Below are 14,697 nucleotides of genomic sequence, written 5' to 3'. Positions count from 1 at the left end.
ATGTTTTACGGTGCTATAGACACAGAAATAACAGTTATGGCGCCAGTGAGGACCTTGTTTTGATATAATATTTGGTTAGTGTTTGTTTCTGGCTTCTTTTATTTTATTATTGTGGGTGTTTTACGTAATAGAACATTAAACAATTTTGGGCGGCAACTCACGACCGTGCTCTATGAACGAACCGCGCCTGCACATGACATATACTCACACCCCCGCTACCTCCAAGTACAAAGTGGTGTGAATGACATAAAGTCCTCTTTAATCTGTTCGACTATCTCGTTGCCACTTTCAACAGAATGAACTGAGGGGGGAAAAGGGATAAGAACTTTCCTATCTGGACAACACCCTAACCTGCTGAACTAGGGATCGAACCCTCAACCCATCGGCTACAACTCAGGCCCCATAGCAAAGACCCTTCATTTGATATCATCTTGAGGTTTGGATATTTTTTTGGGTGTGGGGTAAAGTGGGGGTTGGGGTATATTCTCACTTCACTGCATTATTAATTTTTGTTTCCTCTTTCGCGAAGAGCCACACAACAAACACGTCCTTGAACTTTCCTGATCATATTGAAACCCTCTATAAATACATGTTTTTAGACAAAAGAATCGATTGCCAAATATATATGCTTTTTTCTCAGCAAGGGTATTATGGTCTTCTCAGGAATTAGTACGTAGTGAATCAAATACACAGTGCTAATGACCTGGAGCGTTATATTGAGGAAGGACAATATAGCTACCTAGCATTGTGGGTGGCTGCAGAACGCTACAATAATACAGTCAAATATTTGTGGCGCAACTTATTGTCCAGTATTTCCTCAACTATGGAACATAGACTCCCCAGCTTTTCCACGATGACTTCTATCAATTTTTAACTGATCAGTATTGATATTGATTTTTGTGTGTGATTTGTTTGGGTTTTTTAAATTGCTGTTATGGCTCTCTATATTCGCACTAAGTATACTAAACTGGAATACACTCCTTAGGGGGGAACAATAACAATTCAAGAACTTGAACTTCTACCCTATCCCTCGAGACATTGATATTATTTAAGAACCAGCAAGGAAGCTATCCAATTCCTGTCTCTTTTTTTCCCCCTCTTAATGTTTGGACTTGCTTCCGACTAAATCGGATTCGATTGTGACGACAAAAAATATCAACACGTTAGTTTTTTTGAAGGTAAACATGCATGACATTAAAGTTACTTCTATTTTGGAATTCATAATACGAGGACGAATACAGGGTGATTAAAAAACAGCAATTACTTTATAACTCTTTTTGTTAATATTTTCCTCCATGCTGAAGTTTTTCCGTTTCAAATTTGAACATAAGCTGTGGAAACCAAAAGGACTTTGTCTGACATTTGATTAAGTGCAAATCCCATTTTCATATTTCAGGATATGTTAACTCCAAAAATGCTGTCAATAGGCAACACGCACTCTATTGTTTCTAGAAGCTACTTCATACTGAATATCTACAGTGTGTGTGGCTTTAAACACTTATAGTTAAGTTCACCTTGATGAAGCCCACGTGGGTCGCTCATTGTTAAAAACAATTAGGAAACGATAAATACAGTTTTTGGGACACATAAATAGACATAAGCAGGGGCGGTTTGTTAACTGGGCAAGACCGGCGGTGGCGGTCAAAGTTTTGTCAGCTGGAGTGTTGACTAGAGATTTATTGCTGATGATGATTTTCTTTCAGTTTTAAGTAAATCCGAAAAAACATATATCAATTTTCAAAAAGCACCTTGCCGATTTGAAGGCGTTCAAATAGACAAGTGGGATTCACTGCTGTTTTGTCGCGACAGAGCCTCATTCCGTCACCTTTGTTTATCGCACCGGCTCGTAACTTTAAATCGTCTCGCGTCAGTCAAACCGTCACGTCGCGGAACTTCGTACGAGGACAAACGAACACGGCGGGTGGACAAATCCATCGACTGCCCTGAGGCTACAAAGAGCGAATATAAACATCCCTTGATTGCCAAGTTGGCCTCCGTGGTGCTTACAAAATCGGTAATGAGACTGTCTTGAGTCTTGAGCAGCACAGACAAATGAAATATTTCATCAGCAATACATGTACTTATCATTCAGCCTTTCTCTAACTATCATCAAAACATTTATTGTCAGCATGGCACTAATCTTTTTTGTTTATTGAATTTTTAGCCACCTTTGGTTCGTGTTTGGTGACTATTCATCGCTTTCTCCCCACTAATAACGTACCTGGCCCATATGAGTCTAGCCGGCGAAGAGAGGAATCGTCTAGTGAAGATATATAAGGAGAATTATAACTAGGGCGATAGGAGCGATCGGCTGTCAGTCTGGGCCAAAAACAAAGGGCCTACCCCCTTCCTTCGCTCCCCTTATCCATCGTCACCTCAGCTAGACACCAATTTCTATAATTAGCATTTGACACACTTCCCCACTTTGTTACAACAGTGTTCTTAGAACTGAGAAGTGTGATGAAGAACGTTTGGTTACATAATGATGGAAAACTGTTGTGTGCTAACTTTGTCCAGCTTTTTATAGTATCTGATCGTAGACTTAATCTGCATTGGACAGCGTCATTGGTACAGTATCAATTGACTTTTTGCCATCATACAGCACTGTTCTTATTGCATATTTACAAGTCGAGTGCACGTCGATATTGTGTGTGGGTGTGTAGAAGGTAAAAGTACCGGAGGCCATGACCAGCAGTTTATTGTGCTTCTCACTTTCAGTTTGTTTTCTAGCATAGACTCTAGTAGTGTTTCTTTTTCTATGCCGTTCAAGTCAGTTTCTGTTAACTCAGTAACTTCTATCATACTTTAATCATAATATTGTTTCTTGACACTACCATATTTCAGCTCTTTCACATTATATTATAATGTTTACAGTGGTGTGTGTGTGAGAGTGGGGGAGGGGGTGACGATGGCGAAAGTAGGGGTATAAAATGAGGAGAGAGAGAGAGAGAGAGAGAGAGAGAGAGAGAGAGAGAGAGAGAGAGAGAGAGAGAGAGAGAGAGAGAGAGAGAGAGAGAGAGAGAGAATGTGTATGAGTGTGTGTGTGTGTGTGTGTGTGTGTGTGTGTGTGTGTGTGTGTGTGTGTGTGTGTGTGTCTGTGTGTGTGTCTGTGTGTGTGTTGTGAAGGAAGGGGGTGGGGAGAAGGAAGAAAGAGTCTTTGTGAATGATGGCCGGTCAGTTCTATAAACCACGAGCCGCCACTGGACATAAGGGTCTTGAACACCTAGCTCTCACTTGCAAAATTGAGGGCAAACGAGGCAGGGGAAGGCCCAGAACAACATACTTAGGTAACCAAAACAAATGGGTAACAGGGAAAGCTCAGGGAAACGTAGCTTTTTTGAGAGCATCCGGGCAAAGGAATAAATGGAGAACCATGATCGCCGGTGTCTGTCGCAGATCTGGCACTGGATGATGATGAATTAAGCGGGTCCTCGTGTCTAGCCGCCATTGAACATTTCAAACAACACATTGAGTTCAAGGGAGGGCATGTAGTACACTGCTGCTAGGAATTCCAGAATAAGATCGTTTCCAGACTTCCTTTAGAAAAATTTTTAACAATTAGTGAACGTTGCGTTTATGGGTGTGGTTTTTTTTTTCCTAAAGCCAATTCCGTTTAACAAAATTAATTTCTTCCCCATGAATTTATTTTATCAAACAATATTGCTTTTGAGTGAATCATGTCTGCTCCAAATCACAACATTCTAGAACAATGTCTGTTGGAGATATTCAGAAAAGAAGTTTTAAATTTTTTGGGATCACCATGTATTTATCCCCAGAGAGATAAGTGATTGGGGAGAATGAGAGGGGGGGGGGGTGTCATGTCTTAGAATGGAACACAGAAAGGTTCATAGGCAGTGGAGAGGAGCTGTGGGGAACAAAATGCTACAAATAAAATAACGTTTGGGAGTAAATTCGTGTTTAGCCTTTCCTGAGAAGGTGTCCCTGAAACACAATAAAATTATTGTTTGTTTTTTCTTATGTTTCTTATAACAATTTAAGTGTTCTAGATTTTTAAATTATTTTTAGTAGAGTTTTTACAGCGCTCACAAATGCATGAGGTCATATGAGCGCCAAGGTGTAGATGTCAACAGAGAAGTCCATACAGGGAATCAGGTTTACTCTGCTCACTTGTCCAGCTTCAATAGACATAGTCTACTTCGACTATCAAGGCACCCGGGAAATAGCAGTTCACAAGAAGTAGAGAAAAATGACGATAGTAAGGTTTAGGAAAGAAAAAGCAGCAATTCCCCGTTAAAGTTTAGCACAGTTATGAGCATGACATTGATGAATCAGCACATTTACATTTCTACTGAGCATAAAAACATGTTAATGCCCCCCCCCCCCTTCTGGGATTGGCCTAAAGACACTTCAGTCAGTAGCACCGCCCGGGTTCTAGATTTTGCTACAAAGTGTTGTTAGCGCGTGCTCTGGTGTAGGCCCTAGTTTGTTCCTTATTTCCTATCAAACATCCATTTTCCTTTTTTATTTGTAAGCTGGTATCTAATAATACTTTTAATCTTCGGCATTTATATGCCCTGTGCGTGTTGCTAGTGCAGTAATGCAGTAAAACTCTTTTCTAAAACTTGAAAAAAATCAACTTCGCTTTCCCAGTAAAAAGATGCCGTTTTCCTTATAAATGGCGATGTTGTGCAACAAAACGGTAATGATTTATTTTTCATGTACACATGCCAACTAATCATCAACTCAGACTCAAAAGATTACCAGAACATTTCAACAGCCTTGTTGATTGAACGCTCAAGGTAGAAGTAGCCGACTACTTCCCTCCCCCCACCTCACACCAATGATCTCATAACACATTCCTCTTCTTGCACACGAAACCTCCGAGAAATTTTAGCCCTTATCCGAGAAGGCTAGGGGTTTGATCTTGCCTTTCCTATGATCACGGCTGTGGCTGAAATACAGCACCAAGAAGGAGCCAAAGTAGGAGAGCAGAAAGAGTCTGGAGCCCAGAGGATGAAGAAAAAGAGGTAGGGACGAGTGTAGTGAATGTAGACGAAAGCAGACGACAGAACGATGTTAGCGAGCAGGAAAGGAAATGAAAGTAGATTAATGTTAGAGAAGAAAAATGTCCATTGATGTCAGGTTTCGAACCTATTAAATGAGAGGCAAACACCGTAACCTCTAGACCAAGAGAGCTCCCCCTCCCTCCAATCCCCCTTATGTATTTATAAATGTATCTGGAACAACTTGCCTCAGGATCTCAGAGAAACAACACATTTTAATAGGTTTAAGCAAATTCTCAAGACTCATAATTTGTTTAATTGTTAATTATAGTAAGTGCTGATTTTTTTTTCTGCTGCCCTTTCATGTATATAGTTAATGTATGATTGTGGAAATTTTCTTCATGTGGTTGAACTGGTTTTTCTTGTTTTTCTTAAATATTTTTTCTTGTGTGAGTGATTGTGATTGGTGTAAAGTGCTCAGAGATTATACTAGTATGGGATAGAACGCTATATAAATGCAATCTATTACTATTACTATTACTATTTTATGTATAATGTACATTATTCACACACACACAAACACACACTCACACACACACACACACACACACACACACACACACACACACACACACACACACACACACAAGGGGCTCTCGTGGTCTAGAGGTCACGGTCTATCTATCTATCTATCTATCTATCTATCTATCTATCTATCTATCTATCTATCTATCTATCTATCTATCTATCTATCTATCTATCTGTTTTCATAATCAGCGTTTACTCACCAACCTATGAATTTATTCATGCAGACAGACAGACAGATAGACAGACAAGGACGAAATGAAAAGTGCATAATGTTTGACGACCTTGAGGGTCGCTAATATAATTTTTATTGTCTTGTTTGTTTACTTTACAAAGCTGAAATTTGGGAAACAGCGTTTTTTCCTTAAAACAATAACACGCGTCTGTTTATTGCAACATCCAAAAAGCGTGGGACTTTTTCTTTTTTCAAAAAAAGTTTTCACGGTGATGAGCTTCGTTTTTAGCTCCAAAAAAGTTTATCCAACGAGTACTTGGGAAAAAAAATTAAATGCAGACACCGAGAGTGAGTGGCTTTAGTCACATTTATCACGTGTCTCGAGTTTTTGCAATTGTCAAATCAATGGCATTGCAGCTACTAGTATCTGTGAAGTAGCGATTGAGCGTCTTGTCGACGCACACTAAAGAATTGAGTTTAATTCCCATATTAGTATTTCAGTTATAAACAAAATGTGAATTATACTACCATCATTCCAAGCGATCAGGTTCTACTTTCTGATGCTAACTGTATCAAATAATGTCTGGTGACACGTTCCGGTTTTTGGGGGTTTTTTTTAAGTTTCTCTGTGGCCTTCACTTTTACTGGACAAGCAAACGTGGGGTGGTGGGTTGGTTCTTTGGTGAACAACAGGAGTTCAGTTCCAACATGCTGAAGTTTTTTTTATCGAGTACCCCCTCTTGATTGGCCATAACAGACGTAGTGAAAGTAGCCCACTTCCACAAAGATCTAGACTGTCAACACAGGTGCAAAACACTTTCAACGAAAACTTTCACTGGTTGAGAATTTCGGTGTCAAAAATACCACTTTCCATTTTCTGGTGAAAAAATATGTCGACACCGGATGACTGCTTTTTGAATAAAAACCGCGAGCAGTCTCTGAGGTTGCACTAAGCTCCACGCACAAGACAAGATGAACATCGCTGTAGTCCTCGTCCTCTTCTCCGTCCTGGCTGCGACACAAGCAAGCCGTGAGTAGTTTTTGCGAAACTAGAACTTTAACGTGCCGTAAGTCATTTTAGTATTGATTGATTTCGGTAGGTGTTTTACGACAGTGTCTACTCAATTTTTGTCATGTAAGTGCCAAGAACAGATATTTACAGAAATCTTTGTAAATGTGGTTAAAAAAACAATTTCTACTTCAGGGTATACCTTGCACACACCAACTTTATTGTTGAGCTACCAATATATTATCAAAGCTATTTTAGAACGAGATGGCAGGAAACCCATCAATGTTTAGCAAGAGGAAATCCGTCGAGGGCTATGTCCACTATTAAATAACTTCTGCACTGCTCCGAAGACAGTTAGCACAACGCAGTCTTATTCCTTATAACTGAGAGAATGTTATATCATACCATGGATGGATGGCTCTGAATTGGCGCAAACGTTCACGCAAAACCTATTTGCTTTTCTTTCTCGGGAACACAAGAATAACTCTGATTGCGAAAACACTATCTTTGATGCTTCAGAAATGTTCGAGGTTTTTTTCATTGCTGTCTTTCTTTGCCATATTCCTAACTCCCCCAGAGGACCAGAGTGTGTGTGGTGTAATCAGGGTGGAAAGTTGGAGCTACAAGTACGCCGAGAAGACAGTACAAGATGCTTTGTATGTCCTCAACATGACGGTCGTAGATCAGCAGTCCGAGGCTGCGTGTACCCTGGGTGAATCATTCGGCTACCAGAAAGCCACCCTGTGGGTGGATCACGGCTGTCGTGCTGACTTTAACGTTTGCTACCTCCCAGGTGAGTTTTACTGCCCTTGCAACTCAGTGTCACAGGGCTCGAAGAATAAGTGTTACGAGAGTGACAACCCACGAAAAAGGCAAAGCTGGGATAAAGACCTATTTAATAGTATAGGACCAAGTCCCACCAGAGCCCCAACCAACTACTCGGCCCCAACCAACTTCCCAAATCTTTAGGACACAGATTTATATCTGAAATAAAAAATGAATGTACCGACTATTTTATTGTTCCTTCAGACAAATGCTTTTCTTTTTTGTTCACTGCTTTTCCTACATGCTTCCATTGTGAGAGAACCTTGATTAAACCGTATCTCTTAATGAAATGTTTCCATATTTTCAGAGAATGTCCGTTTTGGGGGTTTCTTGGTCAATCACCTCGTTTTTTTTACTCCTTAGTGAGGCCGACGGAGTGCCAAGTACTCAGGGTGGAAAGTTGGAACTACAAGTACGCCGAGAAGAAGGTGGCCGGAGCTGCTTTGTTCATTGACATGACCGTTGAAGATCGGCAGTCCGCGGCCAGTTGCGATCTGGATAAATCCTTTGGCTTCTACAATCAGAACTCCACAGTGTGGGTGGATCACGGTTGCCGTGCCGACTTCAATATCTGTTATGTTAAAGGTAGGTGTGACGCCAGTTAAACAAACGCATTTTCTTCGCTCGAGATGTAAGGAGAAAACCTGTAAAAACTAGGAATGCAATGTTTGGACATTTGTACACTTTGCTACCAACAGGGTCTTAAGATTTGACAAAAAGCAATGTATTTGTTTTGTAACCTTTGTTGCAGGGAAAAGAAATCTTATTTTTTAGAAACGTACGAACTGAGAGTTCAAGTTCCCACATGACTTGCATTTATATGCAGTTTATCTTGGATTATTTAGAACTGCAGTGTTTTGGCTTGTACTTTAATCCCTAGCACGTTCTGCTGATTTTAAAAGTTCAAGAAAGGAGGAATCGCTTTATGAAATGTAAAAACAGAACAGATACCGTAAAACGCCTACTCAAACGATTTTGTTTGTTGAGTAGATGTACATCTTATACTCTGTATATTTTAATTCCTTCCTCTTTGCTTTAAAGAGACGTGACTGTTTTTTTTTCAAAATATTGTCAGTCCTAGTGGGTTGTTGGCGGGTGCTTTGATTTATTCCTTTCCCATCAAACGTCTCATCCTGATCTCCCTTTGTTTCTCTCCTCGCTGTCTAGTAGTTTCTGACCTTCGGCATTTTTATAACCTTATTATTGCTAGTGCCGTAAAACTTTTACTTAACAAACTCTCCGTCCTATCCACTACTAAATGATCTAATGACCAACTCCATCTACGGTCTCCAGGTGCCACCAGCACCACTACAGTAAACGTGAGCAGCTGGAACTACAAGTACGCCACCAAGATTCTCCCCTCCGCCTCCTGTATCTACTTCATGCAAGTGGCCAAGCAACAGTCCGCGGCCCCCTGCACTCTCGGAATCACTTATGGTTTTGTGGCCAATACCATGTGGGTCAGCGATGGCTGCAGAGCTGACTTTAGCGTAAGCTATTATTCCCCTTAAGCTTTCTTAAGATGTGAATGTTCCACTGACATGTGAATATTCCACTGACCAATTTTGTTGAATTAAAAAGCTATTGGAAACAATTTTTTTGTAGTTTGTATTTCTTCACTTTACGTTGGCCGACGCCTCCTAACGCTCAAGTATTGGGAGTGGGACGACTTTTGTGACACTTGTTTTATGAGGAAATGATAGATCTTTGATGGATGTAACGTGGTTTGCGCCTTTCTTATCGGACATCTTGGTCCTTGTCGCTCTCTCCTCCTAATGGTCTCCCGAGTAAAATTGAGACATTTGTTCTTCCTTCCCCTTCTTGCCAGACTAAGGACAGCTGTATTTCAATTGTACACTTCGATAGGAGAACCCATATATTATGCCAGGTACGGTTTAAAAAAAAAAAGAATCGAGGCAGATTCTTTTCCCCCCTTCGCTACCTTAAAAGAGGAAAGTAAGGCCGGCCTCACATAGGACATGTAAACTCGCACAAAAAAGTCAAGGAACAAAAATTCAAAGAAAGATAACTGAAGAACAGTTTAACCGAATTTATTCTTTTTTTCACAAGATGCTTTCAGCTCTCTAGATTACGTGTGTACAATTTCAAATTTCAACAACGAAAAGTTCATGTAAAATGAGTTTCAGTCACACTGGTCGGATTTCAAGTCTGAAAAGCTTTAGTTCATGAACATTGTCAATAGTGGATGTAGCCACTCCCCTTGATCAAACACTCGGCACAGCGTGGACACATGGACAGGACATGCCTTCGGAGAGCTTGTTGGGGTAGGTTCTGCACTCCTGGACAAGGTAGCCCAAGAGTTGTTGAAGGAGGGTGGTTGTTCCTTATTTACCGGTCAATGTGATCCTAAATGTTCTCTATTGGGTTCAAATCCGGACTACAAGCTGGTCAGTCCATGCAGGTGACAGCTCGCTGCTGTAGGACGTCCCCCCACCATGCGTGCGCAATGTGGCGGGGCGTTGTAGTCCTGCAGTACAGCCTGTAGTCCAATCTGTTGAAAGAGAGGAACAGCAAGGGGACGCAGGATTTCATTCCCGTACCTTGCCGCGGTCAAATTGCCCTGTATATGGTACAGGGGGTCTCTTGTCTGAAATCTTTAGAGCGCTCTGACACCTCCGACAAAGGAATTTTGAAACTTATCATTAAACTGCATTTTCTACATCAGTCTGGAAAAACTATTACAATAGCTTGGCTTCCAAGCCATGTAGGCATTGATGGCAACGAAGCCGTTGACCAATTTGCCAAAGAATCTCTAAAACTACCTGAAAACAAAAATAGTAAAATCCCTTTCTCTGACATGAAACAAAAAGTAAAAGAACACATCACATCCTCCTGGTCCCAAATTTGGAATCAACAAATACATAACAAACTCCGTTACATTCAACCGAAACTTACTCCCAGAAAACCACCATCTCTATCACGAAGAGAAAAAGTAATTTTTACCCGACTAAGGATAGGACACACGCACGTCACGCACAAACATTTGCTCGAAGGTGAGGAAGCTCCTTTTTGCGTGGCGTGCAACAAATTTCAGTTCGGCACATCCTAATGGAATGTGTCGACTTTAATTATGTCCGTGGGAAATATTTTAAATGTAAAGATGTTAAGACCCTTTTTGACATCATAGAGCCTAGAAGAATTTTAAGTTATATAAAAGAAATTGGACTGTTTAATACAATGCGAAAATATATAATTGTCGTTGTCGGTGTATACATACATACGGTGTATATATACATGCACTGAAATTTGTATTGTATATACAAATGTAAATAAGCCTTTTCCATATTTACAAAATATTTTTATAAATGTTTGTTCGTCTTTTTAGCATAATAGATAGTGTGATCGATTGCGGTTGCGAGCTCCGAAAGACTCTTTATTAAAAACACGTCTGATTTTGTAGTGGTGAAACCTGATGACGCTTAAATGACCAAAATGGTGTCGATAGTGCCGTAAAACATCTACCCAATCAATCAATTCTGTATGTTTAGTATTATTTCATATTTTTTAACTTGTTATTCTTTTAAGCATGAGTTTTCTGTGTTGTCTTTGCTATCAATGTGTAGCTTATTTCAAAACCTACAAAAGGTGTGTAAAAGGTTTATGAAAATATCGTTTGTATTTGAACTGCGAGCTTCGGAAATCTAAAAAAATGTCGACTTTCAACCATGCCGCGTCTCAGTGCAGACGAGCGGGGGCAGGCTGTAGGGTATCTCGAAGCATGCGTTCCCATGACGGATGTGGCAAGGATTTTTAACTATAGCAAAGAAACCATCTACAGTCTGCAGACCAGGTACATGAACACAGAAAGTACAAGAGACCGGCCAAGATCAGGGAGGCCGCGGGTAACCACCCCGGCACAGGATCGGTATATCTGCTCTACCCACCTGAAGGACAAGTTCCAGTCTGCTTCGCATACAGCCAGAACTCTGCCGCAACAGCAACCAGTGAGCATACAGGTATTCTTCTCAGGTCCTTTTCACGGATGAGTCTAGATTTGTCCTAGGTCGCTACGATGGTCGAGTGCGGGTATATCGTCATCGAAATGAAAGGTTTGCTGACCAGTGTGTACATGAAATCCCTAACCGGGGATATGGGCAGGTGATGGTCTGGGGCGGAATCACAACAGACCACAGGAAGGCACTGGTACATGCTCCGACATCACAGAATAGCGCCAACTACGTAGCCACCATTTTGTAACCACATGGGGCACTGTTTGTGCAGGGACCATCCAGGCTACACCTTACAACAGGACAACGCTCGAGCCCATCGTGCCAGGGTGACACAAGCTTACCTCGCACAACAAACAATTCGGTTTCATCCATCCCTGGCCAGTAGTACCTCCCGCCATAAACCCGATTGAACATGTGTGGGATATTCTCGGGCCTCAAAACCAAGAGATGAATGCCGCTCCTCAGAACAACGCTCAGTTGATTCAAAGCCTAACCAACGCTTGTAACGCTATCCCACAACATCAAATTTCCAACATCGTCAACTCTACGAGGCGCAGTTGCCGCGCCGTCGTTGTTGCAGGCGGTGGTCACACACGATATTAATCCTGCCGACCTTTCGGACATAACTTGAAATGCTTTAGATTTGACCAGTATTTTGCTATGAATTTCGAAAACCATAACTTAGGATTACTATGTCAATGTAAAGTTTCTAGGTGGAAGAACGCACATTTTCTGACTTTTTGAATTTGGACCTAATCATTTCAGGAGGGGCTTGAAGCACCACGTGTGTATTATGTGCATTAAAATACAGGTTTTCAAATCTAGAAATGCTTCTTCTTTTTATATGTAAAATTTTGTCCCTGTGTTTGCAATGGTTTCTTTTTTATTTAACACTATTCTTTATGTCAAGTTTCTTTTGGAAATGAGTATATATGAAAATATAGTGTGAATATATGCTGAGAGAGAAATGGGAGACATTTTAGTTGCGAGATAAAACCTTCGCAGTCGACTCAGCAACTGGGAGCAGCAGGAGTGGGAGAGGAAAGCGAGAGTGGTGCACTCAGTTTCCGGTGATGAGATATGAGATACTCCCGATGATTCGGCAACTGATAGGAAAGGTCAAGCTGGGAGCAACAGGGAACGGAGACGAAAACGAATGCACTCAGTTTATACACTAAGTTTCGGCGTTCTCCATGTTTTCAGCCTTGCATTCGCCCACATCACCTTCGTGACCTTTTCCTGCTAGTCGTCAAGTGGTTGGTCGGCGTGGACCAGTATCTGAATGGACCGTGTGACGCCGTTTGTTGGAAGCAGGACTTGCAGCCAGATGCCCGTACGTTGGTCCTGTCCTGACACAGAGGCACCGTCAAGAACGTTTGCAGTGGGCCAGGCAGCATTTACAGTTGGCACGACACCAGTGGAGGACTGTAGTCTTTTCTGACATGCTGAAGGGAAAAGAAGGGTCCGGAGACGCCCCGGCAAGCGCTACACCAACTGTTTCATGCTGGGGGTCGATAGATGGGGAGGAGGCAGCGTCATGGTATGGGGAGCGTTCAGCCACGATTATCGCACACTACTGTACTTCTTCGACCAGCTGCCAACACGTACCAGCAGGTTCTGCAGAACCACGTCGTGCCGTTATTTTGTCACCACTGCATCCTGACTTGGCACCAATTGAGCATGTGTTGGACAAGCTTAGCGGCCGTTTCTCCGGTGGAAGACATGTACACAATCTCCAAGATCTAAGGCGTTCTTTGATTGATGAGTGGTTTAAAGATTCAACTGGTGTTCTCTCAGACTCTTGTCAATTCAATGAGAAGACGCCGCAATCCTGTGTTCAGGCCAATGGAGGACATGCACGATATTAAGGCAAGTGTTAAAAACTTAATTTACCGCTCTGGTTTTTGAAAAAGGGTTTTTATTACTTCATACTTCATGCTTTGTGCTCACAGTGCCATTTGACCTTTTCATTTCATTTCAGCTGTGAATATTCACAAAATTACCATAGAATGCAATGGTATATAATCTGTTTAAAAATAAGCACAACACCATTATTATAAATTGTTTTGTAAGTAGTAGGGCCTACGTTTTTACTGACCGTCAGTATATATTTCGTACGTTTTCTTTCTCCGAGAAAGATTTAAGACATTTGTAGGGCTTTTTCTTCCTTACGGCGAACACATAGAGAAAGCCGTTCGCTCACGCTGACGTAAGCACACTGCCCGAGGCAGTGAAATTTTAAAATCCCCTAGTGAAAACCATTGCGTCCCACATCAATAAAGCTGTCATTGAGGACACGTCAGTTTGGAGCGGCACTGAAGCTGGTGTTGCTGCATTAGTTAAAACAACGATGTCAAATTTCACTCTGATATTGGGTTCATAGAATCAACAAACTCGGAGAAACATTTATTTTTTGCAAAGATCATCATTTACTGGGTAATGTTCTTAAAAATGACGATTTGAAAATAAAATCTTATCTGAAAATGAAAGCTGTAGCATTCCCTTCTCCTTGATAAGATTGGACCTTACGTATAACAAAAACAACAATTTTTTTAATGATGCCAAACAACACCCAATACCACTATATACACAGTGAGAACGAGCGAGGCGAATGAAATTTAAGGGCAGACTTTAGTTGACGATCCGTCCCTTTTTTTTTTTTTTTTGCAGTATGGGGGAGTTAAGTGAAAGGGATGAAAGGCGAACCCACTGTAGCGCGCGCAACGCATAATTTGTTGTTGATTAAAAACAACATTCGCCAAAAAAGGGGAAGCGAGGTGGATACCCCCAAAAAGGTGGGGAAGACGAATTCACTGTTTTTGCACGTTAAGTAACAATATAATTAATACAAACCAGGTGCTCATTGCGTTTGAGTTATTCTGAGTTAACAACACAGTAAATGGAAAAGTCAATAAATGTCAGTGAGTAGCCTTTCGTGTGTTTTGAGTATTTCTGCTAGGACCACATCAGATTGAGTGAGATACTTCATCGCTTCTTTGGAATTTCACTCATGACTCCAGAACTTTAGTCATCGTTCACAGTAATAACAGATGTTGTAATTTGCTAGCACAAAGAGACAAAACAGCAATATTATGTATCGTCAGGGTAAATAGTAAATTTATCTCCACTCTTCTACCCTCCCCCCTCCCTCTCTTTCTCCCTCGCTCT

General features: G+C 41.2%; 1 protein-coding gene across 1 annotated transcript; it reads left to right on the top strand.

Annotated features, from left to right (window-relative positions):
- Positions 1-6,662: 6,662 nt before the first annotated feature.
- Positions 6,663-9,154, top strand: LOC101855354 (lectin ADEL). The gene is made up of 4 exons (XM_005102952.2): positions 6,663-6,754; positions 7,311-7,526; positions 7,922-8,143; positions 8,852-9,154. The coding sequence occupies exons 1-4, from the start codon at positions 6,697-6,699 to the stop codon at positions 9,067-9,069; spliced, it is 714 nt and encodes a 237-aa protein (XP_005103009.1). The 5' UTR covers positions 6,663-6,696; the 3' UTR covers positions 9,070-9,154.
- The last annotated feature ends 5,543 nt before the right edge of the window (positions 9,155-14,697 follow it).

The sequence above is a fragment of the Aplysia californica genome, unplaced genomic scaffold, assembly GCF_000002075.1.
Source record: "Aplysia californica isolate F4 #8 unplaced genomic scaffold, AplCal3.0 scaffold00351, whole genome shotgun sequence".
Taxonomy (NCBI): domain Eukaryota; kingdom Metazoa; phylum Mollusca; class Gastropoda; order Aplysiida; family Aplysiidae; genus Aplysia; species Aplysia californica.
This window is presented reverse-complemented; position numbering and strand designations above follow the sequence as displayed.

Bases quoted from the DNA above. Each gene is read 5' to 3' on its own strand.
- LOC101855354 (XM_005102952.2), top strand. From the start codon at position 6,697: ATGAACATCGCTGTAGTCCTCGTCCTCTTCTCCGTCCTGGCTGCGACA. The intron at 6,755-7,310 runs GTGAGTAGTTTT...TAACTCCCCCAG, and splicing joins GGCTGCGACACAAGCAAGCC to AGGACCAGAGTGTGTGTGGT. The intron at 7,527-7,921 runs GTGAGTTTTACT...TTTACTCCTTAG, and splicing joins TAACGTTTGCTACCTCCCAG to TGAGGCCGACGGAGTGCCAA.